Source organism: Salvelinus sp. IW2-2015, linkage group LG1 (genome assembly GCF_002910315.2).
Source record: "Salvelinus sp. IW2-2015 linkage group LG1, ASM291031v2, whole genome shotgun sequence".
In the NCBI taxonomy this organism is placed as follows: Eukaryota; Metazoa; Chordata; class Actinopteri; order Salmoniformes; family Salmonidae; genus Salvelinus; species Salvelinus sp. IW2-2015.
The window spans coordinates 34034804-34061216 of NC_036838.1; the positions used below are offsets into that span (position 1 = coordinate 34034804).

Here is a 26413-nt window from a genome sequence, read left to right on the forward strand (position 1 = left end):
AAACCAGGAGATGCTAAATGTGTTTGTTAATTAACGGTTATTTGCTTGACAATCCCAGCTGACAAAACTTCATGACCGCCACAGCTCCAGATTTTTTTTTGTAAATGTTTTGGTTTTTTGCAACACGCAGCTTGCAAAACCCTATGACAAAACGTTTGCACAGTGGCACAGCACATTAATGTCAGTTTTGGGTTGGCGGAATCAAGTAGGCGGGAGGCAGTAGCAAGAAAAAGGTTTTCTGTCCAAGATGGTGGCTGTGCATGTGCTAAAAAACACCATTTTACTTTGCTAATAATGAAATAAATATGCATRTTTTCTGAATGATACACACAGTTTGTGTGTGTAATTCTCCACAACTAACTAGGTATTCATTTTGTAGCTTAAGTAGCTATGTTTGCAAAGTTTGTTTACCAGGTTCGCTAGCCTACCAGTTAGCTAGCTAGCTGGCTAAAAGTACTAAATGGTGCATCTAACTACACTGAACAAAAATCTAAACGCAACATGCAAAAGTTTCAAAGATTTTACTGAGTTACAGTTCATATAAGGAAATCAGTCAATATTAAATAAGTTCATTCGGCCCTAATCGTTGGATTTCACATGACTGGTAATACAGATATGCATCTGTTGGTCACAGATACCTTAAAAGAAAAGGTAGGGGTGTGGATCAGAAAACCAGTCAATATCTGGTGTGACCACCATTTGCCTCATGCAGCGCGACACATCTCCTTCGCATCAAGTTGATCAGGCTGTTGATTGTGTCCTGTGGAATGTTGTCCCACTCCTCTTCAATGGCTGTGCGAAGTTGCTGGATATTGGTGGGAACTGGAACACGCTGTTGTACACGTCGATCCAGAGAATCCCAAACATTCTCAATGTTTGACATGTCTGGTGAGTATGCAGGCCATGGAAACTGGAACATTTTCAGCTTCCAGGAATTGTGCACAGATCTTTGCGACATTGGGCCGTGCATTATCATGCTGAAACATGAGGAGATGGCGGAGGATGAATGGCAGGATTGGCCTCAGGTTCTCGTCACGGTATCTCTGTGCATTCAAATTGCCATCGATAAAATCTGATTGTGTTCGTTGTCCTTAGCTTATGCCTGCCTATACCATAATCCCACTGCCACCATGGGGCACTCTGTTCACAAAGTTGATATCAACAATCTGCTTGCACACACAACCCCATACACGCTGTCTGCCATCTGCCCGGTACAGTTGAAACCGGGATTCATCTGTGAAGAGCAAACTTCTCCAGTGTGGCAGTGGCCATCGAAAGTGAGCATTTGTCCATTGAAGTCGGTTACGAACTGCGGTCAAGTCAAGACTCTGTTGAGGACGACGAACATGCAGATGAGCTTCCCTGAGACCGTTTCTGACAGTTTTTGCAGAAGTTCTTAGGTTGTGCAAACCCACAGTTTCATCAGCTGTCCAGGTGGCTGGTCTCAGACGATCCTGCAGGTGAAGAAGCCGGATATGGACATATGGTAGAGAAATAAAAAATTAATTCTCCGGCAACAGCTCTGGTGGACATTCCTATAGTCTGCATGACAATTGCACGCTCCCTCAAAACTTAACATTGTGTTGTGTGACAATACTGCATTTTAGAGTGGCCTTTTATTGTCCCCAGCACAAGGTGCACTTGTGTAATGATCATGCTGTTTAATCAGCTTCTTGATATGCCACTCCTGTCAGGTTGATGGATTATCTTGGAAAAGGAAAAATGCTCACAAACAGGGATGTAAACAMATTTTTGAACAAAATTTGAGAGAAATAAGCTTTTTGTGCATATGGAACATTTCTGGGATCTTATTTCAGCTCATGAAACATGGTACCAACACTTTACATGTTGCGTTTTATATTTTTGTTTAGTGTTGTAAGTACACTTACTGATATGGAATAATTGCTGATGATCGTTGGTTTTACCTTTTTTTGGTTGTTTTGTGAGCTAACATTAGCTTGATTTAGACTTTTTAGCACTCTACTTTTCTGGAGAGTCACACTCTAGGTATTCCACGAGGCTCATCATCGAGTTGTTATGGATGGATCTCTTTCTCAGGTAACTCTGCCTTCCCTGCCTTCACATTAGCGCTGGTACCTACAACAGGTCTTGCACTCGTCTACATTTGGCTCAGCCAATCACACTGCACGTTCTAAACTACAGCTCCTGAACATTTATATCTTGCCCCAATATCTCCTAGGTTTATTATATTCGCCTCCCGCACTGCGCCTCACTTATTTTTGGTGATAAGTAGCTCGCCCGCCAGTTGCTCAGTTGTGTTCCAGCCACCTGAGCTATATATCAGTTTGCAACAGTCGCTCTCAGTGGATTAAAGCAGCAGAGGCTGGGAGTCATTCTACAACCACAACACATATGACTGAGCCCAAGGACCAGGTGACCGCAAGTGGAGCCATGACTCGGTTGTTCTAGTAGTAATACATCTAATGAATAGCCCCTGTGGATGAATGATTTAGTTTGTGATTCTGAGCTTCACATAGTATCCTGTATTTGACTGTGGACAGACACATGCAAATAAGTCTTGTTAATGTTTCTTAGCAGCTGACGTGAGTGTGTGTCTCTGTGGGCACATAACGTATGAATAAGTGTGTGCACACGTGGAATAAATGCATACTAAATTGTAGTGTGTGTATGTTTCATTGCAGGTGGTGATAGGGGACAAAGTGGTCCTGAACCCAGTGAATGCTGGCCAGCCCCTACATGCCAGCACCCATCAGCTAGTGGACAACCCAGGATGTAACGAGGTTAGACCCTTACCCTGTCTGCAGCTCATCTCTATGTTTTATAGATGGCTGTGTGGGAGTGTACTGTATGTAGAGTATTTATAGGAGTCTGTGTAGTGTGTACTGTTATTGGGCCCCTCCTACCATATTAGACAATACCCCACTGTGCCATGGTCCTCCACATTTGCATCAATTATTTCTAGGATTTGCGTTAAGCTCTAGCCTACAGCTCATTCTGTGAGAATGGTGTGCTGCTCTGTAGTTATTAGAGTACCAGTGATAATGTGTTTCTGTTATTAAAGGATTAAACTGGTAATCCTGTGGAACTCTTTTTGCCTGTTTTGTGTTTCAGGTGAACTCGGTCAACTGTAACACCAGCTGGAAGATTGTGCTGTTCATGAAATGGAGTGACAATCAGGAGATCATTCTAAAAGGGGTTGGTTTTATCACAGTTCTCAACCAATCAGGCCTGGTTTTCACAGTTGACTTTTCCTTGATTTGCCTTGATTTGGACCATCATCCAATCAATATGAATGAGAAAATAATGGTTCAACGAACCTGGTATCCCAGTTGAAGACAAAACACTGTTAATTGTTAGCCAAACAATCTAGCCCAAGGCAGAATGACACTTCCCTAGCAGTCTCTATGGTAACAACCTTTCTGTCTGTTTGTTGCCAGGGCGACGTGGTGCGCCTGTTCCATGCGGAACAGGAGAAGTTCCTCACCTGTGACGACCACCGTAAAAAACAATATGTCTTCCTGCGCACCACCGGACGTCAGTCGGCTACCTCGGCAACCAGCAGCAAAGCCTTATGGGAGGTGGAGGTGTGGAGGAAGTGCACATGGAAATAGAGTTTGTAGAAGGCCCCTCAGATCATGGCAATTTGACTGCTCCCTCGCAACTGCCAATTTATGGTCACTAAAAGTTACATTTGACTTTAAAGATTATATGGTCTGACAAGTTGTTAAAATGTGCATGTACACAAATCCAGCGTGAGATATGACATGTGACTGATGCCTGTGTTTCTCCTCATGATAGGTGGTGCAGCATGATCCATGTCGAGGCGGAGCTGGCTACTGGAACAGTCTGTTCAGGTTCAAACACCTGGCCACTGGACACTACCTGGCTGCAGAGGTCAGTAACACTGCCTTTACAACACGCACGCACACACACACACACACACACACACACACACACACACACACACACACACACACACACACACACACACACACACACACACACCCTTGCGGTACCTACAAGACAGGTCAAAATCAAATTGATCTTTAATTTTTACCAGGGAAGTCATCTCTAGCTTGCTCCTTATATGTATGTACTCTTGTGTGTGTTTTCCAGGTGAACCCTGACTATGAGGAGGAGTGCCTGGAGTCCCGCTCCTCAGTAAGTCACATTGTCCTGTTCTGGTAGCAGTGGGCTCTGAAGGGTGTAGAGGAATGATGAATACTGTGGATCATCTGAACCAGTCGTTCCCAGATACAGTATTCTGCTGTGACCGTGTTTTCCTGTGTCCGACTGAATGAACCAACCCAACGTCTTCAGTCACAACCCAACGTCTTCAGTCACCGTTGACACAATGTGAAATGAATCAGCCACATACCACTAGTGTGTCCCAGGAAACAATGATCATTGTAACTCTTCTAACTTGTGTACCTCCGCTTGAACACCATGTCACAGTAACGAGCACTTCCCCAGTACCACGATTAGATGGCGGTGTCTGCATAGAGAAGTCTGATGGAACTGGGCTGATAACTTTGCCTGGCTACCCAAACTCCTTGCTCTAGCCAATCGCTACGCCACACCCATGGACCTTGTTTTTTTTATCCACAATGAGCCTGGATCTGAGTACCTTGCCGCCTATTTCTATAAAGCAAACATATTCTAACCGTTCTGATTGGTCCCAGAAACCGATGGGTTGGGCTAGAGCCAAAGCACACGTGGGTAAAGCCACAGAGTTTCTAAACCCAGGGGCGCAACATCGCAAGACTTCTGGGAAGTCTTGCAAAACAGACCAAGTAGACCAGTCCGGGGTTTGGGGTTTGAGAAGTCAATGTAAGTGAAAAATTCTTCCTTAGTTGTTAATTTTCCTGAAATATAAAGGCACAGCCTGGCCAATGTCTTGAGTAGTAGAACATGTTATTATTCCAACCTCATGAAAGGAATGAGGAATGCCTTTGATTTGACGGCCTGCACATGTGCAGTTCGGCGCCAGACGATCGATAAACCCGATGACGTGTTTCTATGCATGAGCTTTGCTAGCCAACGTCGCCATGACATCGCCTACAAGTGTGGTTGAGGATTTCTATTGAAGAGGCAGTTTCTGCCTATCTTCATACTGTACTGTCTTTGGTAAAGCAGTGTTTTGAAAATGTCATTGGTTTTGATACACTGATTGGTTAGAGATGATCTAATCGCTGATGACTTTGTTTTGTACAACACCACTCATTTTGACGTCACCAAAAACAAATTCAACGATGGCAGTCTCAGGCTGAAGTATGTAGCGAACATAGAGCAGCGGAAGAATTCAGTTTGAGTCGTCAGGCAACTGTTACCTGCCTTTAGCCAACAGATGGCAGTCTACCACTGGGAATGATCTCAATTGCACAATTGTCTCTACAAAACACAGGACTATATAGTAAGTACTGATGCACTAGTCACATTAGTCCGCGTTTACACAGGCATCTCAATTCGTATCTTTTTTCACTAATTGGTCTATTGACCAATCAGATTAGATCTGAAAAAAAGATATGTCAAAAGATCGGATGTGATTGGTCAAAAGACCAATTAGTGGAAAAAAGTTAAATGCAGCCTTTTGTCAACACATGGTAGAACAAGCTTGTATGACTATCAGAGCAGGGAGCTGAGGGCTGTCTCCATGCCTGGAGGTGTGTGTCTGTCCCTGGCTCTATGGGGATGGACATACAGTTGAAGTCGGAAGTTTACATACACCTTAGCCAAATACATTTCAACTCAGTTTTTCACAATTCCTGACATTTAATTATAGTCAATATTCCCTGTCTTAGGTCAGTTAGGATCACCACTTTATTTTAAGAATGTGAAATGTCAGAATAATAGTAGAGAATGATTTATTTCAGCTTTTACATTCCCAGTGGGTCAGAAGTTTACATACACTAATTAGTATTTGGTAGCATTGCCTTTAAATTGTTTAACTGGGTCAAACGTTTCGGGTAGCATTCTACAAGCTTCCCACAATAAGTTGGGTGAATTTTGGCCCATTCCTCCTGACAGAGCTGGTGTAACTGAGTCAGGTTTGTAGGCCTCCTTGCTCGCACACACTTTTTCAGTTCTGCCCACAACTYTTCTATAGGATTGAGGTCAGGGCTTTGTGATGGCCACTCCAATACCTTGACTTTGTTGTCCTTAAGCCATTTTGCCACAACTTTGGAAGTATGCTTGGGGTCATTGTTCATTTGGAAGACCCATTTGCGACCAAGCTTTAACTTCCTGACTGATGTCTTGAGATGTTGCTTCATATATCCACATCATTTTCTTCCTTATGATGCCATCTATTTTATGAGGTGCTCCTGCAGCAAAGCACACCCACAACATGATGCTGCCACTCCCGTGCTTCACAGTTGGGATGGTGTTCTTCGGCTTGCAAGGCTCTTCCTTTTTCCTCCAAACATAACAATGGTGATTATGGCCAAACAGTTATATTTTTGTTTCATCAGACCAGAGGACATTTCTCCAAAAAGTACGATCTTTGTCCCCGTGTGCAGTTGCAAACCATAGTCTGGCTATTTTTATGGCGGTTTTGGAGCAGTGGCTTMTTCCTTGCTGAGCGGCCTTTCAGGTTATGTCGATATAGGACTCTTTTTACTGTGGATATAGATACTTTTGTACCTGTTTCCTCCAGCATCTTCTCAAGGTCCTTTGCTGTTGCATTTTTCGCACCAAAGTACGTTCATCTCTAGGAGACAGAACGCGTCTCCTTCCTGAGCGGTATGGCGGCTGCATGGTCCCATGGTGTTTATACTTGCGTACTATTTTAATGACTCCAACCTAAGTGTATGTAAACGTACAACTTCAACTGTATACCGAAGCTGAGCCAAGTTATACTGCGCTGGCCTGGTTATGAATCCACCATGTAGTTGCTTGATAGGATGACGTAAAAAGAAAATCCCCAAGCCAGAACAGTGCGGTTCGGGTCAATACCATAAAGTCAAAAGGGTAATGCGTTACTAGACAATCATCCACTCAACAATAGTGACCATCTGAACACAGCGGAAGACCCAAACTTATAAAAGAGCTGCAGTTTAACCAGATAATTATACTAAATTACTTATTACTCTAATTACTGAAATTAATATTTATACATATTTGTTGATATTTGAGTGATAATACTGATTTGATACTTCACAATACACTAAGATGTCTCTTTTGGCCTGTAAAACTTCATACAATTAGTAGGTCATGAGGTTTAGTGCAGTATATTGAATTAAGCCTATAGAGTTCTATTGGCCTAAATTAGATAAAAAAAAACAAGAAATTGGATCAAATTGATGTTCTCACATTGTGGTGAATGAAAAGATCCCTTTGAGTTGTGATTCTCTTATCTTTTTCAGTCAGTTCCTGCCCAGGATTTGAGCTTTAGGTCATTGTCTAGGAATTTCACAGGAAGCTGACCCATGTGTGTGTGAACTGACCTTTTAACGTTTCTATTACTAAAACTTAACCCATATACAGTGAGTATACCAAACATTAGGAACACCTTCCTAATATTGAGCCCCCTCCCCCCYCAGAACAGTCTCAATTTGTCTGGGCATGGACGCTACAAGATGTTGAAAGSATTCCATAGGGATGCCGGCCCATGTTGACTGCTGGCCCATGTTGACTCCAATGCTTCCCACAGTTGTGTCAAGTTGGCTGGATGTCCTTTGGGTGGTGGACGATTCTTGAAACACACGTTGCAGTTCTTGACACAAACTGGTACGCCTGGCGCCTACTACCATACCTTATTCAAAGGCACATAAATTTTTTGTCTTACCCATTTGTCCTCTGAATGGTACACAATCCATGTCTCAATTGTCTCAAGGCTTGAAAATCCTTATTTAACCTGTGTCCTCCCCTTCATCTACATTGATTTGAAGTGGATTTAACAACTGACATCGACAAGGGATCATAGCTTTCACCTGGTCAGTGTATTTCATGGAAAGAGCAGGTGTTCTTAATGTTTTGTATACTCAGTGTATATTGATGGTCTATCAATTATTTTAATCGTCATAATCATTGATCCTGGTCTTCAGGGCCCATGTCTATGTTGCTCTGCAGTGATCTGACAAGACTGTGTTTCCATGTTGTGTCTCCAGCTGGACTCTGAGCAGGTCGACCTCCGCGCCCGCCTCAGGAACCCCCAGGAGAAGGTCATGTATACCCTGGTGTCTGTCCCTGAAGGCAATGACATCTCCTCCATTTTTGAGCTGGACCCTACCACTTTGAGAGGGGGGGACTCCCTGGTACCCAGGTAGGACTTTGAGCTGGAGCCTACCATGCTAAGAAGGGGGGATTTCCTGGTGCCCAGATAGGACTTTAGGGCCACTTAGTCTGCCGCTAAGCAGCCCCTGCAGTTCACATTGTGCGAAAAGACCCTATTACTCATAATACTTTCAGAGGAATTTACCATTTTTCTAATAAGAAACCTCTCTTTTTACTACGTCCATGAGAATTTGTTGATTTTAAAATACATCCTGTGTTGTTGTCATGTGCAAAGGGGAGTGACCATGCTGTATTTGTCTGGGTTGGGGTCAATTTGAGGTGAAGTTAGTCAATTGAGGAATTAAACTGAAATTCCAATTCAATAATTGAAACATTTTCTGATGACTGTGTGTCTGGAAAGTCCTAAAAAAACAATGACTATATAGCCCACTGTTGATGCAGATCAGATTCTAATGAAAATGTTGCAATATGAAAAGTAAACAGTCATGTTCCTCCCCCTGGAAGGACACACACACACACACACACACACACACACACACAATATATATATATATATATAATTATATATATATATATATATACTGGGCTCAAAAAAATAAAGGAACACAAAATAACACATCCTAGATCTGAATGAATGAAATATTCTTATTAAAATACTTTTTTCTTTACATAGTTGAATGTGCTGACAACAAATCACCAACAAAAATGAACAATGGAAATCAAATTTATCAACCCATGGAGGGTCTGGATCTGGAGTCACACTCAAAATTAAAGTGGAAAACCACACTACAGGCTGATCCAACTTTGATGTAATGTCCGTAAAACAAGTCAAAATGAGGCTCTGTAGTGTGTGTGGCCTCCACGTGCCTGTATGACCTCCCTACAATGCCTGGGCATGCTCCCTGATGAGGTGGCGATGGTCTCCTGAGGATCTCCTCCCAGACCTGGACTAAAGCATCACCGCCACTCCTGGACAGTCTGTGGTGCAACGTGGCGTTGGTGGATGGAGCGAGACATGATGTCCCAGATGTGCTCAATTGGATTCAGGTCTGGGAACGGCGGACCATCATAGCATCAATGCCTTCCTCTTGCAGGAACTGCTGACAACACCCACCACATGAGGTCTAGCATTGTCTTGCATTGGGAGAACCCAGGGCCAACCGCACCAGCATATGGTCTCACAAGAGGTCTGAGGATCTCATCTCGGTACCTAATGGCAGTCAGGCTACCTCTGGCGAGCACATGGAGGGCTGTGCGGCCCCCAAAAGAAATGCCACCCCACACAATGACTGACCCACCGCCAAACCGGTCATGCTGGAGGATGTTGCAGGCAGCAGAACGTTCTCCACGGCTCCAGACTCTGTCACGTCTGTCACATGTGCTCAGTGTGAACCTGCTTTCATCTGTGAAGAGCACAGGGTGCCAGTGGCGAATTTGCCAATCTGGTGTTCTCTGGCAAATGCCAAACGTCCTGCACGGTGTTGGGCTGTAAGCACAACCCCACCTGGGACGTCGGGCCTCATACCACCCTCATGGAGTCTGTTTCTGACCGTTTGAGAGAACATATGCACATTTGTGGCCTGCTGGAGGTCATTTTTGCAGGGCCTGGCAGTGCTCCTCCTGCTCCTCCTTGCACAAAGGCGGAGGTAGCGGTCCTGCTGCTGGGTTGTTGCCCTCCTACGGCCTCCTCACGTCTCCTGATGTACTGGCCTGTCTCCTGGTAGCGCCTCCATGCTCTGGACACTACGCTGACAGACACAGCAAACCTTCTTGCCACAGCTCGCATTGATGTGCCATCCTGGATGAGCTGCACTTACCTGAGCCACTTGTGTGGGTTGTAGACTCCGTCTCATGCTACCACTAGAGTGAAAGCACCGCCAACATTCTAAAAGTGACCAAAACATCAGCTAGGAAGCATAGGAACTGAGAAGTGGTTTGTGGTCACCACCTGCAGAACCACTCCTTTATTGGGGGTGTCTTGCTAATTGCTTATAATTTCCACCTGTTGTCTATTCCATTTGCAACAACAGCATGTGAAATTTATTGTCAATCAGTGTTGCTTCCTAAGTGGACAGTTTGATTTCACAGAAGTGTGATTGACTTGGAGTTACATTGTGTTGTTTAAGTGTTCCCTTTATTTTTTTGAGCAGTGTATATATATCTATCTATACAGTACCAGTCAAAAGTTTGGATTTTCTTTATTTTCTACATTATAGAATAGTAGTGATGACATCAGAACTATAGCATAACACATATGGAATCATGTAGTAACCAAAAAGTGTTTTATATGATTTTCCAACTGTCTTGAAGGAGTTTCCACATATGCTGAGCACTTGTTGGCTGCTTTTCCACTCTGTAGTCCAACTCATCCCAAACCATCTCAGTTGGGTTGAGTTTAGGTGATTGTGAAGGCCAGGTCATCTGATGCAGTACTCCATCACTCTCCTTCTTGGTCAAATAGCCCTTACACAGCCTGGAGGTGTATTGGGTCATTGTCCTGTTGAAAAACAAATGATAGTTCCACTAAGCACAAACCAKATGGGATGGCGTATCGCTGCAGAATTAAGTGTGCCTTGAATTCTAAATAAATCACTGACAGTCACCAGCAAAGCACCATCACACCTCCTCTTCCATGTTTCACGGTAGGAACCACTCATGCGGAGATCATCCGTTCACCTACTCTGTGTCTCACAAAGACATGACGGTTGGACTCATCAGACCAAAGGACAGATTTGCACCGGTCTAATGTCCATTGCTCGTGTTTCTTGGCCCAAGCAAGTCTCTTCTTATCATTGGTGTCATTTAGTAGTGGTTTCTTTGCAGCAATTCGACCATGAAGGCCTGATTCGCGCAATCTCCTCTGAACAGTTGATGTTGAGATGTGTCTGTTACTTGAATTCTGTGAAGCATTTATTTGTGCTGTAATCTGAGGTGCAGTTAACTCTAATGAATTTATGTTCTGCAGCAGAGGTAACTCTGGGTCTTCCTTTCCTGTGTCGGTCCTCATGAGAGCCAGTTTCATCATAGTGCTTGAAGTAATGATGGACTGTTGTTTCTCTTTGCTTATTTGAGCTGTTCTTGCCATAATATGGACTTGGTCTTTTACCAAATAGGGCTATCTTCTGTATACCACCCCTACCTTGTTACAACACAACTGATTGGCTCAAATGCATTGAGAAGGAAAGAAATTCCACAAATGAACTTTTATCGAGGCACACCTGTTAATTTTAATGCATTCCAGGTGACTACCTCATGAAGCTGGTTGAGAGAATGCCAAGAGTGTGCAAAGCTGTCATCAAGGCAAAGGGTGGCTACTTTGAAGAATCTCAAATATAAAATATAATTTTGATTTCTACAATGTAGAAAATAGTAAAAATAAAGAAAAACCCTTGAATGAGTAGGTGTGTCCAAACTTTTGACTGGTCGTGTGTGTAATCTTTAGATTTGTGTGGTGTTTGTTCGTTATCAGACACATTTAGTTGATTTCAAGTGGAATTCCCCCATTAAAACACATTTCTGTTCTCACTTTCAGTGGAAAGGGTGAGTGGGCTGTGTTAGGGTCATGGAGTGTTCAGAATCTGTTGACATAGGACAGGTCTGAGCCTGTGTTTTGGAGAGGGTAGGGAGGGTTTCCGTCTTGGGAGAGTAGGTGAGGGAGTTTCATGAGGTCATGAAGCAATAAAGTGTGTGCATGTGCGTGTCTGTGTCTTGTTTTTGACTTCCAAGCTGACTACAGTAGGGAGGGTTTGACTTGCAGTAACCAGTGTTACTGTTTCATGTTGGTTGTGAGGGTGCAAGGACTGGTGACTTTGATGAAGGAGAAGATGTTTGGTTTTATTTTTGTTGAGATTTATTCAGATACTGTAAGATGTTTGGTTTACAGTAACCACTATTATTATGATATCCCTCTCTGTACTGGAATACATCAGAAAATATACATTTTTCAATATTTAATCAGAGGCACATGTCTGTTCCCCTGTTTGGTATGGGACTTCTTAGTATGTGCTATAGTGGGCCTAGCCCWATAATGACATTATTTCTTGACTCACAATGCTCATTGTGTGTGTGTGTGTGTGCACCCAGGAACTCGTATGTGAGGCTCAGACACTTGTGCACCAACACATGGGTCCACAGCACTAACCACCCCATCGACAAGGAAGAGGAGAAACCGGTCATGTTACGTGTGAGTGACAGCTCAACCAGCCAATCTCCATTTAAGACCAGACAGTTTGAGACCTTACCAATAGTCTGTCAAATCCAATCTTTAACTACTTTATAGCATGTTTTCTGTGTGTCCCACTTAAATCTGTCCAACACAAACATTGCTCAATAATATAATAATACCCTCACATTAGATCTGACCACCGGATGCACAAATGATTCATTTTCTATTTGTGAGTTTTACTTACTAGAATTCACTTAATTTTACAATCCTAATTAACTCATCAGTTTCTCAGAATGTTGTTATTTTTTAGATCGGCACATCTGCACTGAAAGAAGACAAAGAGGCGTTTGCCATCGTACCCGTCTCGCCCGCTGAAGTCAGAGATCTTGACTTTGCCAATGATGCCAGTAAAGTTTTGGCGTCCATCGCAGGCAAACTGGAGAAGGGCACCATCACTCAGAACGAGAGGAGGTACACGGCAGCCATTTTGGTGCTCACTATGTATTCTTTACCTCTTCAATGTAGGCACCAAACCATTCCAGAATGGAATGTCCTTGGAACTCTGGGTATCAACATGGCCCTCATTAAGAATTCTAAATCTCAAAGAATCTTCCTGTGTGCTCCTGAGTGGCGCAGCACTGCATCTCAGGTCTCAAGGCTTCACTACAGACCCTTGTTTGATTCCAGGCTGTATTACAACCGGCCGTAATTGGGAGGGAGTCCCATAGGGCGGCGCACAATTGGCCCAGCGTCGTCCGGGTTAGGGTTTGGCCGGGGTAGGCTGTCATTATAAATAAGAATTTGTTCTTAACTGACTTGCCTAATTAAATAAAGGTTAAATAAAAAAATGACTTCCTGTGTGTCCTCCAGGGCGGTGACCAAGCTTCTGGAGGACCTGGTGTTCTTCGTGGTGGACATCCCCAATAATGGCCAAGATGTTTTGGAAATCATGGTCAACAAGCCCAACCGAGAGAGACAGAAACTCATGAGGGAACAGAATATCCTCAAACAGGTAGAGGACAATGTCATTCATAAGGGATAACTAGAACGTCCACAGACTGAAGGGGTGAAAAAGGCTTAGGCCGCCTACTTAATTCCTTTTCAATGTGGATCCATTGTGGATCCACAAGTTCCTTTGTCTTCTATTAACCTCTGTTGAAGTTCAACAAAGTATAACAAACTGTCATACTTCGCCAAACATTTTTCCAAACAAATGTATTTTCTTAACCTGATGGACTATCATCCAATGGGTGGAATTTCTCTCCAGATCTTCAAGCTACTGCAGGCTCCATTCACAGACAGCGGGGATGGGCCCATGCTGCGATTGGAGGAGCTGGCTGACCAGCGCCACGCCCCTTTCAGGCACATCTGCCGCCTGTGTTACCGTGTGTTACGCCACTCCCAACAGGACTACCGCAAGAACCAGGTACGCAGCGCGGTAACTGTCAGGCCTACTGGTCTGGGCCTACGACAGCCACACAAGCACACACATGACAGTTCACATGACTGGCCTGGTCCCAAGACAACCACTACCCCAACCTTATCCCTAGCCCCTTAACCTAACCCATACTCTTTCAGTGTTTGCTGATCTGAAGATACTAAATGAGYGTGTAAGCAGTATGATGGATGTTCCCCTAATTCAATTGGAAGCCTGAGTGGAGCTATATCCATTTGGCTTATATACACCAACAGTATCTGGTTCGATTAGACCTGCAGACCCTAGTGGGCTTTAGTAGAGGAATGGCATAGGGGTTGTTTTCACATGGTGTTCTGGACCGTGTGTTCCAGCAGACAGGGACTTAACCTATAGCCAAAATATCAAGCCACAGCACTTATACAATTAGCCTAAACTGTATGATGGCATTTAGCTGTAATTGAATGTGCTGTTCAGTCAGTGTGTCAAGTATTCTCAAATCTAATTTTATTAGTCACGTGCGCCGAATACAACAGGTGTAGATCTTACAGTGAAATGCTTAATTACGAGCCCCTAACCGACAGTGCTGTTTCAAAAGATACGGATAAGAATAAGAGATAAAAGTAACAAAAATCTGATTCTACTGCTTGCATAGAGTTCCATGTAGTCATGGCTCTATGTAGTACTGTGCGCCTCCCAAAAAATAACAATATATACAGGGGTGTGCCAGTACAGAGTCAATGTGCGGGGGCACTGGTTAGTTGAGGTAGTATGTAGATGTAGGTAGAGTTAATTAAAGTGACTATGCATAGATGACAACAGAGAGTGGCAGTGGTGAGGGGAGGGGGGGGGCGATGCGAATCGTCTGGGTAGCTATTTGACTAGATGTTCAGGAGTCTTATGGCTTGGGGGTAGAAGCTGTTTAGAAGCCTCTTGGACCTAGACTTGGCGCTCCGGTACCGCTTGCCGTGTGGTAGCAGAGAGAACAGTCTATGACTAGGGTGGCTGGAGTCTTTGACAATTTTTAGGGCCTTCCTCTGACACCGCCTGGTATAGAGGACCTGGATGGCAGGAAGCTTTGCCCCAGTGATGTACTGGGCCATTCGCACTACCCTCTGTAGTGCCTTGCAGTCAGAGGCAGAGCAGTTGCCATACCAGGTGGTGATGCAACCAGTCAGGATGCTCACGATGGTGCAGCTGTAGAACCTTTTGAGGATCTGAAGACCCATGACAATTTTTTTTTGTCTCCTGAGGGGGAATAGGTTTTGTCATGCCCTCTTCACGACTGTCATGGTGTGCTTGGACCATGTTAGTTTGTTGGTGATGTGGACACCAAGAAACTTGAAGCACTCAAACTGCTCCACTGCAACCCCGTCGACGAGAATGGGGGCGTGCTCAGTCCTCTTTTTCCTGTAGTCCACAATCATCTCCTTACTCACATTCTGCCTTCATCAAACTTTCAGCAGCACAACGCTCCCTTCCGGGCCACAAGACACGCACCCTCACTCACACACACACACACACACACACGCACACGCACGCACACACACACTCACGACCACATTCCTACAGAAACATGCATTGTCCAAACACACAGACAGGCAGTCCACTGTCACATACTGTGTGTAATTGTTGGAGTGGTGGCTGGATTCAACTGAAGGAGGAAGCTGCCTGGTGCCTGTGGACAGCCTCTGTTCTCCCAGTCTCAGATTTGTATTTATTTGTATTTATTATGGATCCCCATTAGCTGCTGCCAAGGCAGCGTATGTTATCATGTGTGTGTATGCATGTGTCTGTGACTATGTTTGTGTTGCTTCACTGTCCCCGCTGTTCCATAAGGTGTATTTTTATGCGTTTTTAAAAATCTGATTCTACTGCTTGCATAGAGTTCCATGTAGTCATGGCTCTATGTAGTACTGTGCGCCTCCCATAGTCTGTTCTGGACTTGGGGACTGTGAAGAGACCTCTGGTGGGATGTCTTGTACGGTATGCATAGTGTCTGAGCTGTATGCTAGTCATTTACACAGACAGCTCAGTGCTTTCAACATGTCAATACCTCTCACAAATACAAGTAGTGAACTTTGAGCCAGGAGAGATTGACATGCATATTATTGTTTCCTCTCTGTGTACCTGCCCTGTTCTGAGGCAATTGCAATTTTCCTAAGTCCCTCTTTGTGGCACCTGACCACACGACTAAACAGTAGTCCAGGTGTGACAAAACTAGAGCCTGTAGGACCTGCTTGTCGATAGTGCTGCTAAGAAGGTAGAGCAGCGCTTTATACTGGACAGACTTCTCCCCATCTTAAACTTCTTAGGGCTGTGATCCCGTTAATGGGATCGATATGACAACAGCCAGTAAATGGGCAGGGCGCCAAATTCAAAACAACAGAAATCTCATAATTATAATTCCTCAAACATACAAGTATTTCACACCATTTTAAAGATACACTTCTTGTTAATCCCACCACAGTGTCCGATTTCAAATAGGCTTTTCGGCGAAAGCACCACAAACGATTATGTTAGGTCAGAGCCAAGTCACCGAACAACACAGCCATTTTTCCAGCCAAAGAGAGGAGTCACAAAAATCAGAAATAGAGATAGAATGAATCACTAACCTTTGATGATCTTCATCAGATGACACTCATAGGACTTCATGTTACACAATACATGTATGTTTTGTTCGATAAAGTTCATATTTATATAAAAAAATCTCAGTATACATTGCCGCGTTATGTTCAGTAGTTCCAAAAACATCCGGTGATTTTGCAGAGAGTCACATCAATTTACAGAAATACTCATCATAAATGTTGATGAAAATACAAGTGTTATACATGGAACTTTAGATACACTTCTCCTTAATGCAACCGCTGTGTCAGATTAAAAAAAATCTTTACGGAAAAAGCAAACCATGCAATAATCTGAGTACGGCGCTCAGARCCCAAAACACACAATAAATGTTTGTTTTGTTCGATAATGTCCATCATTTATGTACAAATAGCTCCTTTTGTTATCACGTTCAGTTCACAAATCAAAAATCATGACGCGTGTTCACTAGGAGCAGACGAAAAGTCAAAGTTCTGTTACAGTCCGTAGAAACATGTCAAACGAAGTATAGAATCAATCTTTAGGATGTTTCTAACATAAATCTTCAATAATGTTCCAACCGGAGAATTCCTTTGTCTGTAGAAATGCAATGGAACAGAGCTCGCTCTCACGTGAACGAGCGTCACGAGCTCATGGCATTCTGCCAGACACCTGGCTCAAACAGCCCTTATGAGCCCCCACTTCACAGTAGAAGCATCAAACAAGGTTCTAAAGACTGTTGACATCTGGTGGAAGCCTTAGGAAGTGCAACATGACCAATATCCCACTGTATCTTCAATAGGGAATGAGTTGAAAAACGACCAACCTCAGATTTCCCACTTCCTGGTTGGATTCTTTCTCAGGTGTTTGCCTGCCATATGAGTACTGTTATACTCACAGACATCATTCAAACAGTTTTAGAAACTTCAGAGTGTTTTCTATCCAAATATACTAATAATATGCATATATTAGCAACTGGGACTGAGTAGCAGGCAGTTTACTCTGGGCACCTCTGGGCACCTTATTCATCCAAGCTACTCAATACTGCCCCCAGCCATAAGAAGTTTTAACTGCTGTTGTATCAATATGTTTTGATCATGACAGTTTACAATCCAGGGTTACTCCAAGCAGTTTAGTCACCTCAACTTGCTCAATTTCCACATTATTAAAAAAAATATTTAGTTGAGGTTTAGGGTTTCGTGAATGATCTGTCCCAAATACAATGCTTTTAATTTGAAATATTTAGGACTAATTTATTCCTTGCTACCCAGTCTGAAACTAACTGCAGCTCTTTGTTAACGAAGTGTTGCAGTCATTTCAGTTGCTTTAGTAGCCGAAGTGTATAGCTTTGAGTCATCCGCTTACATAGACACATTGGCTTTACTCAAAGCTAGTGGCATGTCGTTTGTCAAGATTGAAAAAGTGAGGGGCCTAGACAGCTGCCCTGGGGAATTCCTGATTTCTACTTGGACTTTTTTGGAGATGCTTCCATTAAAGAACACCCTCTGTGTTCTGTGTTCGACTCTTTATCCACCATATAGCAGGGGTGTAAAGCCATAACACATACTTTTTTTCCAGCAGCAGGCTATGATCGATAATGTCAAAAGCCGCACTAAAGTCTAACAAAACAGCCCCACAATCTTTTTATCAATTTCTCTCAGCCAATCATCAATCATTTGTGTAAGTGCTGTGCTTATTGAATGTCCTTCCCTATAAGCGTGCTGGTAGTCTGTTAATTTGTTTACTATTGAAGATATTGCAAATAGGAGTGGTGATATTGTCTGCTATTATCCTCAGTAATTTTCCTTCCAAGTTGTCAGACCCCGGTGGCTTGTCATTGTTGATAGACAACATTACTTTTTTCACCTCTTCCACACTTACTTTACGGATTCAAAATTACAATTCTTGTCTTTCATAATTTGGTCAGAAATACTTGAATGTGTAGTGTCAGCTTTTTTTACTGGCACGTCATGTTTGCTAATCTTGCCGATTAAAAAATCATTAAAGTAGGAAATATCAGTCGGTTTTGTAATGAAGGAACCATCTGATATGATGACTGATGCAGCTGAGTTTGTCTTTTTCTCCCCAAATGTCATTAAAGGTGCTCCAAAGCTTTTAACCTCTTGGCGCACGGATCCCTTTAACGGGATCATTTTCGTAAACAACCGCCAAATAAAAAAAATAAAAAAATAAAAATGTATTTTCATGAAATCACAAGTGAAATATACCAAAACACAGCTTAGCTTGTTGTTAATCCACCTATCGTGTCAGATTTTGAAAATATGCTTTACAGTGAAAGCAATCCAAGCGTTTGTGAGTTTATCGATCACTAGACAAAACATTACGAACAGCTAGCAGCAATGTAGATTGGTCACGAAAGTCCGAAAAGCAATCAAATTAATCGCTGACCTTTGATGATCTTCGGATGTTTGCAATCACGAGACTCCCAGTTACACAATAAATGTTCCTTTTGTTCGATAAATATTATTTTTATATCCAAAAGCCTCCATTTGGGTTGTGCGTTCAGAAATCAACAGGATCCAGCAGTCATGAAGGGAAGACGAAAATTCCAAATAGTATCCGTAAAGTTTGTAGAAACATGTCAAACGTTTTTTTATAATCAATCCTCAGGTTGTTTTAAACATAACTAATCGATCATATTTCAACCGGGCGGTAAACTATCAATACTAGAGAGAAAGAATGAACTAATCAAAGGACACCTGGCCATCCACTGACGCGTTTTGATAAATCTCGCTCATTTTTCAGAATAAAAACTTGAAACTATGTCAAAAGCCTGTTCACAACATGTGGAAGCCATTGGGCTTCCACCTTTAAATGGAGGATAGGCAGGCAATGGAACAGGGATTTTTCAAAATAAGAGCCACTTCCGGGTTGAATTTCCTCAGGTTTTCGCCTGCAAAATCAGTTCTGTTATACTCACAGACAATATTTTGACAGTTTTGGAAACTATAGAGTGTTTTCTATCCTAATCTGTCAATTATATGCATATTCTCGCATCTGGGCCTGAGAAATAGGCCGTTTACATTGGGAACATTATTTTTCCAAACATAAAAATTCTGCCTCCTAGCGTCAAGAAGTTAACTATCATTCTTTATGTCATTTATCTTTGTTTCATAGTGTCTTTTCTTCTTTTTATTCAGTTTAGTCACATGATTTCTCAATTTGTAGTATGTTTGCCAATCGGTTGTGCAGCCAGACATAATTTCCATTCCTTTTGCCTCATCCCTCTCAACCATACAATTTTTCAATTCCTCATCAATCCACAGGGATTTAATAGTTTTTATGGTCATTTTCTTAATGGGTGCATGCTTATTAGTAACTGGGATAAGCAATTTGATAAATGTGTCAAGTGCAACATCTGTTTGCTCCTCATTACACACCAGGGATCAACACATGTTCTTTGCATCAACAACATAGGAACCACTACAACACTTATTGTATGATCTCTTATAGACAATATTAGGCCCAGCCTTTGGAACTTTGGTTTTCCTACATATGGCTACTATATTGTGATCACTAGATCTGATGGATCTGGATACTGCTTTCAAGCAAATTTCTGCAGCATTAGTAAAGATGTGATTAATATATGTTGACGATTTCATTCCTGTGCTGTTTAACTACCTTGGTAGGTTGACTAATAACCTGAACCAGGTTGCAGGCACTAGTTGCAATTTGAAGCTTTTTCTCAGATGAATGGCCTGGAGGCCTTTGATATGGCCACACTAATACTGTGTCTCTGTAGTCTGACGTTACACTGGCCAGTTGAACAAATCCAGGAAAATTTGGAAGACATTTGGGAATTACCCATGGGAATTTGGGGAATCTTATATTTTATCTACCTTTTTTAAATCCACCAACATGTCATTAGTTTTGCCTGTGTTACAGTAAATGTGTTGTTGTTGAAGTAATGAGTGGGAATTATAGGTAAGTAATACTGAGGCAACAATACAGAAACTATTTTGTGTGTAACTTTTTTTAAACTAGGCAAGTCAGTTAAGAACAAATTCTTATTTACTATGACGGCCTACACCGGCCAAACCCAGATGACGCTGGGCCAATTGTGCGCCACCCTATGGGGACTCCACAGCCGGTTGTGATACAGCCTGGATTCGAACCAGGCTGTTTGTAGTGAAGCACAGAGCTGCAGTGCCTTAGACCTCTGCGCCACTCGGGAGCCCTGAACTAAACTCAGCAAAAAAATAAACGTCCTCTCATTGTCAACTGTGTTTATTTTCAGCAAACTTAACATGTGTAAAAATTTGTATGAACATAACAAGATTCAACAACTGAGACATAAACTGAACAAGTTCCACAGACATGTGACTAACATAAATGGAATAGTGTGTCCCTGAACAAAGGTGGGGGTCAAAATCAAAAGTAACAGTCAGTATCTGGTGTGGCCACCAGCTGCTTTAAGTACTGCAGTGCATCTCCTCCTCATGGACTGCACCAGATTTGCCCGTTCTTACTGTGATGTTACCCCACTCTTCCACCAAGGCACCTGCAAGTTCCTAGACATTCCTGGAGGGAATTGCTCTAGCTCTCACCCTACGATCCAACAGGTCCCAGATGTGCTCAATGACCCCTGTGAGACAAAACCGTGACTCGTCAGTGAAGAGCACTTTTGGGACCACCGACGGTGGGTTTGTGCCCATAGGCGGCGTTGTTGCCGGCGTTGTTGCCGGTGAGGACCTGCCTTACAACAGGCCTACAAGCCTGTCCAGCCTCTCTCAGCCTATTGCGGACAGTCTGAGCATTGATGGAGGGATTGTGGACAGGTGTCTTTTATACTGATAACAAGTTCAAACAGGTGCCATTAATACAGGTAACGAGCGGAGGACAGAGGAGCCTCTTAAAGAAGAAGTTACATGTCTGTGAGAGCCAGAAATCTTGCTTGTTTGTAGGTGACCAAATACTTATTTTCCACCATAATTTGCAAATAAATTCATAAAAAATCCTACAATGTGATTTTCTGGATTTTTTTTCTCTCATTTTGTCTGTCATAGTTGAAGTGTACCTATGATGAAAATTACAGGCCTCTCTCATCTTTTTAAGTGGGAGAACTTGCACAATTGGTGGCTGACTAAATACTTTTTTGCCCCACTGTACATTAGTGAGTGCATACATTTTCATATGAGTAGCCCCAGTGGAAATCAAACCCACAACCCTGGTGTTGCTAGCGCCATGCACTTACCAACTGAGACATAAAGGACCGCAGTCCCAATGTTGTGATAATGTTTGACTATGATCAGAGCCTGTGTTTGTCCCACAGGAGTATATAGCCAAGCAGTTCCGCTTCATGCAGAAGCAGATAGGTTATGATGTCCTGGCTGAGGACACTATCACAGCTCTGCTCCACAACAACCGCAAGCTGCTGGAGAAACACATCACCGCTGCAGAGATAGACACCTTTGTCAGCCTCGTCAGGAAGAACCGGGAGCCCAGGTCAGTGTGTGTGTTTGGTTTTACTATCCTTGTGGGGGACCAGAAGTCCTCACAAGGATACTTCCCCATAGCGAAAAAGGCTATTTTAGGCTTAGGGGTTAGGGTTCCAAATTCTCTAAAACAACGTTGGAGGCAACTTATGGTAGAGAAATTAACATTACATTTTCTGGAAACAACTCTGGTGGTTGCTCCCTCAACTTGAGACATCTGTGGCATTGTGTTGTGTGACAAAACTGCACATTTTAGAGTTGCCTTTTATTGTCCCCAGCACAAGGTGCACCTGTGTAATGATCATGCTGTTTAATCAGCTTCTTAATAGGCCACACCTTTCAGGTGGATGGATTCTCTTGGCAAAGGAGAATGCTTACTAACAGGGATGTAAACAAATTTGTGCACAAATTTGGGGATCTTTTATTTCAGCTCATGAAACATGGGACCAACACTTTACATGTTACGTTTATATTTTTGTTCAGTTAGGAGTTAGGTTATGGGGTTAGGGAAAATAGGATTTTAAATGGGAATAAATTGTTTGGTCCCCACAAAGATGGTAAAACAAACATGTGGGGGTGGCTGTGTGACGGAATGTGTTAGTCGTTTGCCACATCAAGGGAGTAAAGACGTGTGGACCACAGGAAGTTGGTGGCACCTTAATTGGACAGGACGGGCTTGTGGTAATGGCTGGCGCAGAATAAGTGAAATGGTATCAAATCCATGGTTTCCATGTGGTTGATGCCATTCCATGTGCTCCGTTCCAGCTATTATTATGAGCCATCCTCCCCTCAGCAGCCTCCTGTGGTGTGGAGTGTATTGTAAGCTGCTCGAGGGCAGATGCTATGTTTTCATGTGTCATTTACTTGTGACGTGTTTGGGGAATTTTTCATTGGGGACATCATGGGTCTATAGAAATGTGTTTTTGTGCACTTGTGAATGCCGTTGTCCATATGAAAGGAGCAGTTGACATTGAATGGTGTGTGTATTCCAGGTTCCTGGACTATCTGTCAGACCTGTGTGTGTCTATGAACAAATCCATCCCGGTGACACAGGAGCTCATCTGTAACGCAGTCCTGGACCCCACCAACGGAGACATCCTTATAGAGACCAAGTAAGCCCTCTCCTCTCTTTTATACGAGATTTCAATTAATCAATATCTTTAAAATCTAAGTTCCCCTAAACATTTAACAATAATAGTCAATGGTTGTCTAGGTCTATGGTCTGTTACAGGCTGTTCTAGTATGGCAGATAAATAGCTCTTCAGTGTACTGAAGAGTAGTACTGCTCTCTTTATTGAAGTGTATTCAGTAGGAGCCCTTTCAGTCATATAGATCAAGCTGTTCAAGGTGACTGCATGATGGAGTGTTTACTCCTGGTGGATCCTCATGCTTGTCCTAATGGACATGCCTATCTAGTACAACATGTAGCCATTCAGTAAACATCTGTTCTTTCAGACAGAAAATGCTTTGATTGCAATGCACTTAATATCTCCATGTGTCCATTACAAAATTATATAGTAAGCACTACACGATCGAGGGATACTACAATGTGTAGTATTCTACACTATACTACAAAATTCTATAGTAAGTAGTACATATGATCGAGGGATACTACAGAGTGTAGCATAGTATTCTGCTGTATGCTACAGTTTACTACAGAATACTATATAATTCTATACTAAGTACTATAGTATTCTATAGTCAACTGTAATATTTGTTTATGACGGAAGGCTTGCATTCATTTATACCTATGTGTTTTGTTCTCAGTGCTACACAAACACAAGAGGCAGTTTTACTCCTTGTGTTCTCAGAAATCCATGTGATGCTGTTTGGTTCAACCACACTGTGTGTTCAAATAGCTATAAATGTGTCAGTTCCGTGTATAGCCACGCTAACATGTTTGTATGTACCTCTGGGATGGTCAACCGGCTGTGCGCAGGAATTTGTTCTAGCCCAGCTCCAAGACATCTGATTCAACTAATCTGCCATTTCTCTTCAATTTGGACCACTGTTAGCTGAATCAGGTGTGTTAGAGCAAGACTGGTGTTGTCCAGGTTTGAGATCAGATATTGTTTCCACCCCTGAATGGTCAAGGGTATGATTGTTGATAGTCTACTCTGATCCTAAATCTGTGGAGTAATACAGATTTGTCTCCTCCCCAGACTGGTGCTGTCCAGGTTTGAGATCGAGGGAGCGTCCATCGGGGAGAATTCTGTGGAGTCTGAGGAGGACGAAGAGGAAGTGTGGCTGTTCTGGAAGGACCGTAGTAAGGAGATCAGAAGTAAGAGCATCAGAGAGCTGGCCCAAGACGCCAAGGAGGGCGCCAAGGAGGACCAAGAGGTGGTCAGCTACTACAGGTCAGAAACACCACCAGGCTTTCTCTCATCTTTACTGTGTTATTTGTAGAAGATGAATAACTTCTGTCTCTGTTGATACTCGTGTGTGTATATGCTTGGTTTCCTCCTTGCTTTTGGAAATGGGGGTGGGTCCTACACATTGGGAGTGGATGAGGTGCGTACCCACCCCCCTCATCCCTTACACATGACTACTTGGAAAAGGTCCGATAAATTAAATCAATTATAGTCCACTTTATTCTGCAACTAATGACATTAATTGATTAATATAAAGTACCAGGAAGTAGAGAGAACCAGGCGGCGTCACTAACCTTGAAACTTTAATTTTCTGTTTGTTCCTGGTCTCTGTGTATCTTAATGTCTATGTCCCTCTCTCTCTCGCAGGTACCAGCTGAACCTGTTTGCGAGGATGTGTCTGGACCGTCAGTACCTGGCCATCAATAAGATCTCTGGCCAGTTGGACGTGGATCTGATCCTGCGCTGCATGTCTGACGAGGATCTGCCTTACGACCTGCGCGCCTCCTTCTGCCGCATGATGCTGCACATGCATGTGGACCGCGACCCCCAGGAACAGGTCACGCCCGTCAAGTACGCCCGCCTCTGGTCCGAGATCCCCTCCGAGATCGCCATTGACGAGTGAGTGGCAGGGCCGACGGCCTATCAGGGTTGAGGAAAGGAGTTAGTGACATGTTCAATGGCCAATCAGAAAATACGTTAGTGCAATGTATACAGTTTGTAGTGAAGGTTTGAAAACAATGTGCCATAGCCTTGTCTGTCTTACATGTACATTTTTTGAACTTAGGTAAAACAAAACAAAATATTCTTAGTGGAGTATTTAGAGAAGCATTAACATGGTAAGAGTTAGTCGTAAGTACTCACCTGTCCCCTACCTGTGATCTGTGTCCCTCTGGTCCCAGCTATGACAATGACGGGACGTCCAAGGATGAGATCAAGGAGTGTTTTGCCCTGACCATGGAGTTTGTCGAGAACTATCTTAGAGACGTGGTGTGTCAGAGCTTCCCATTCGCCGACAAGGAGAAGAACAAACTCACCTTCGAGGTCAGTCCCATCTGGAAGCTCAGTCCCTATTGGTCAAATCAATATGAGACCCAGTCCATATTGGTCAAAGGCAAAAAGCAGTATTAGGCTCAGTCACTATTGATCTAATCTGTATTAAATTCACTTCCTATTGGTAAAAGAAGAATGAGTTTCAGTATGACATGGATTTACTAAGCACTAGCTTTGTTCTCTCTTCCCGTCTCTTTTTGTCCATTCCCAGGTAGTGAATCTATCTAGGAATCTCATCTACTTTGGCTTCTACAACTTCAGTGACCTGCTGAGGCTGACCAAGATCCTGCTGGCCATCCTGGACTGTGTCCACGTCAGCACCATTTTCCCCATCAACAAGCTGGAGAAGGGAGACGATACTAAAGGTAGGACACAGTAACACACTGCCCCGCAGAGGGGTGAAGGTCCATACATCAGTGGGGCTTTAGTAGGGTTGAAGCTTTTCTAAAGTTCCCAGGTTTTCCCCAGAAATTCTGCTTGACTTCTGGGATTTTGGAACCCTAGGCTTGAGCATTATTCACCCCATGGCCAACAAAGGACAGAACAATTGTGCTCTCACATACATGATGGTTGACGCAATCATGTGTGTTTCTAGGCAGTAACGTGATGCGCTCCATCCACGGGGTGGGGGAGCTGATGACTCAGGTAGTGCTCAGAGGAGGGGGGTTCCTGCCCACCACCCCCATCAACCCACCCGACGGGGACCAGGTCAAGACCCAGACAGAGCCAGAGAAACAGGACATCCTGGTCATGGACACCAAGCTCAAGATCATAGAGATACTACAGGTAGAAAGGCCCACACACATGCAGTACACTGTATATACAGTACAGTACTGTATATACCCGTACACCCATTTGCAAACGCCCTTCCCCCAAACGTGGTTACTCTCCTTAACCCCAACCACTCATCCATAACCCCCAATGCTTATCCTAATATAAGGTGCCCTCTACAGTACAATAGTCTTACTTATTCAGTATGTGTCATGTTCCTCTCTGTCTCTCTGCAGTTCATTCTGAATGTGCGTCTGGACTACCGGATCTCCTGTTTGCTGTGTATCTTTAAGAGGGAGTTTGATGAGAGCAACTCCCAGTCAGATCTGTCTATAGCAGGAACCCATGAGGGACCAAACAACATGCCAGGTGGGAGGAGAGCTCA

General features: G+C 43.3%; 1 protein-coding gene across 2 annotated transcripts in view; it reads left to right on the forward strand.

The window, feature by feature from the left end:
- The window catches only part of LOC111966193 (inositol 1,4,5-trisphosphate-gated calcium channel ITPR1), a 157992-nt gene that overhangs the window by 61625 nt on the left and 69954 nt on the right, over window positions 1-26413 (forward strand). For both annotated transcript variants that reach the window (XM_023990646.2, XM_023990654.2), the window contains exons 7-24: window positions 2664-2762; window positions 3094-3177; window positions 3420-3566; window positions 3781-3876; window positions 4099-4143; window positions 8091-8245; window positions 12301-12400; window positions 12693-12853; window positions 13253-13394; window positions 13650-13808; window positions 21673-21845; window positions 22828-22947; window positions 23998-24192; window positions 24574-24825; window positions 25107-25248; window positions 25469-25622; window positions 25853-26043; window positions 26265-26397. In XM_023990646.2, the coding sequence (XP_023846414.1) occupies window positions 2664-2762; window positions 3094-3177; window positions 3420-3566; window positions 3781-3876; window positions 4099-4143; window positions 8091-8245; window positions 12301-12400; window positions 12693-12853; window positions 13253-13394; window positions 13650-13808; window positions 21673-21845; window positions 22828-22947; window positions 23998-24192; window positions 24574-24825; window positions 25107-25248; window positions 25469-25622; window positions 25853-26043; window positions 26265-26397 (2548 nt within the window). The remainder of the gene's footprint in view (window positions 1-2663; window positions 2763-3093; window positions 3178-3419; window positions 3567-3780; window positions 3877-4098; window positions 4144-8090; window positions 8246-12300; window positions 12401-12692; window positions 12854-13252; window positions 13395-13649; window positions 13809-21672; window positions 21846-22827; window positions 22948-23997; window positions 24193-24573; window positions 24826-25106; window positions 25249-25468; window positions 25623-25852; window positions 26044-26264; window positions 26398-26413) is intronic.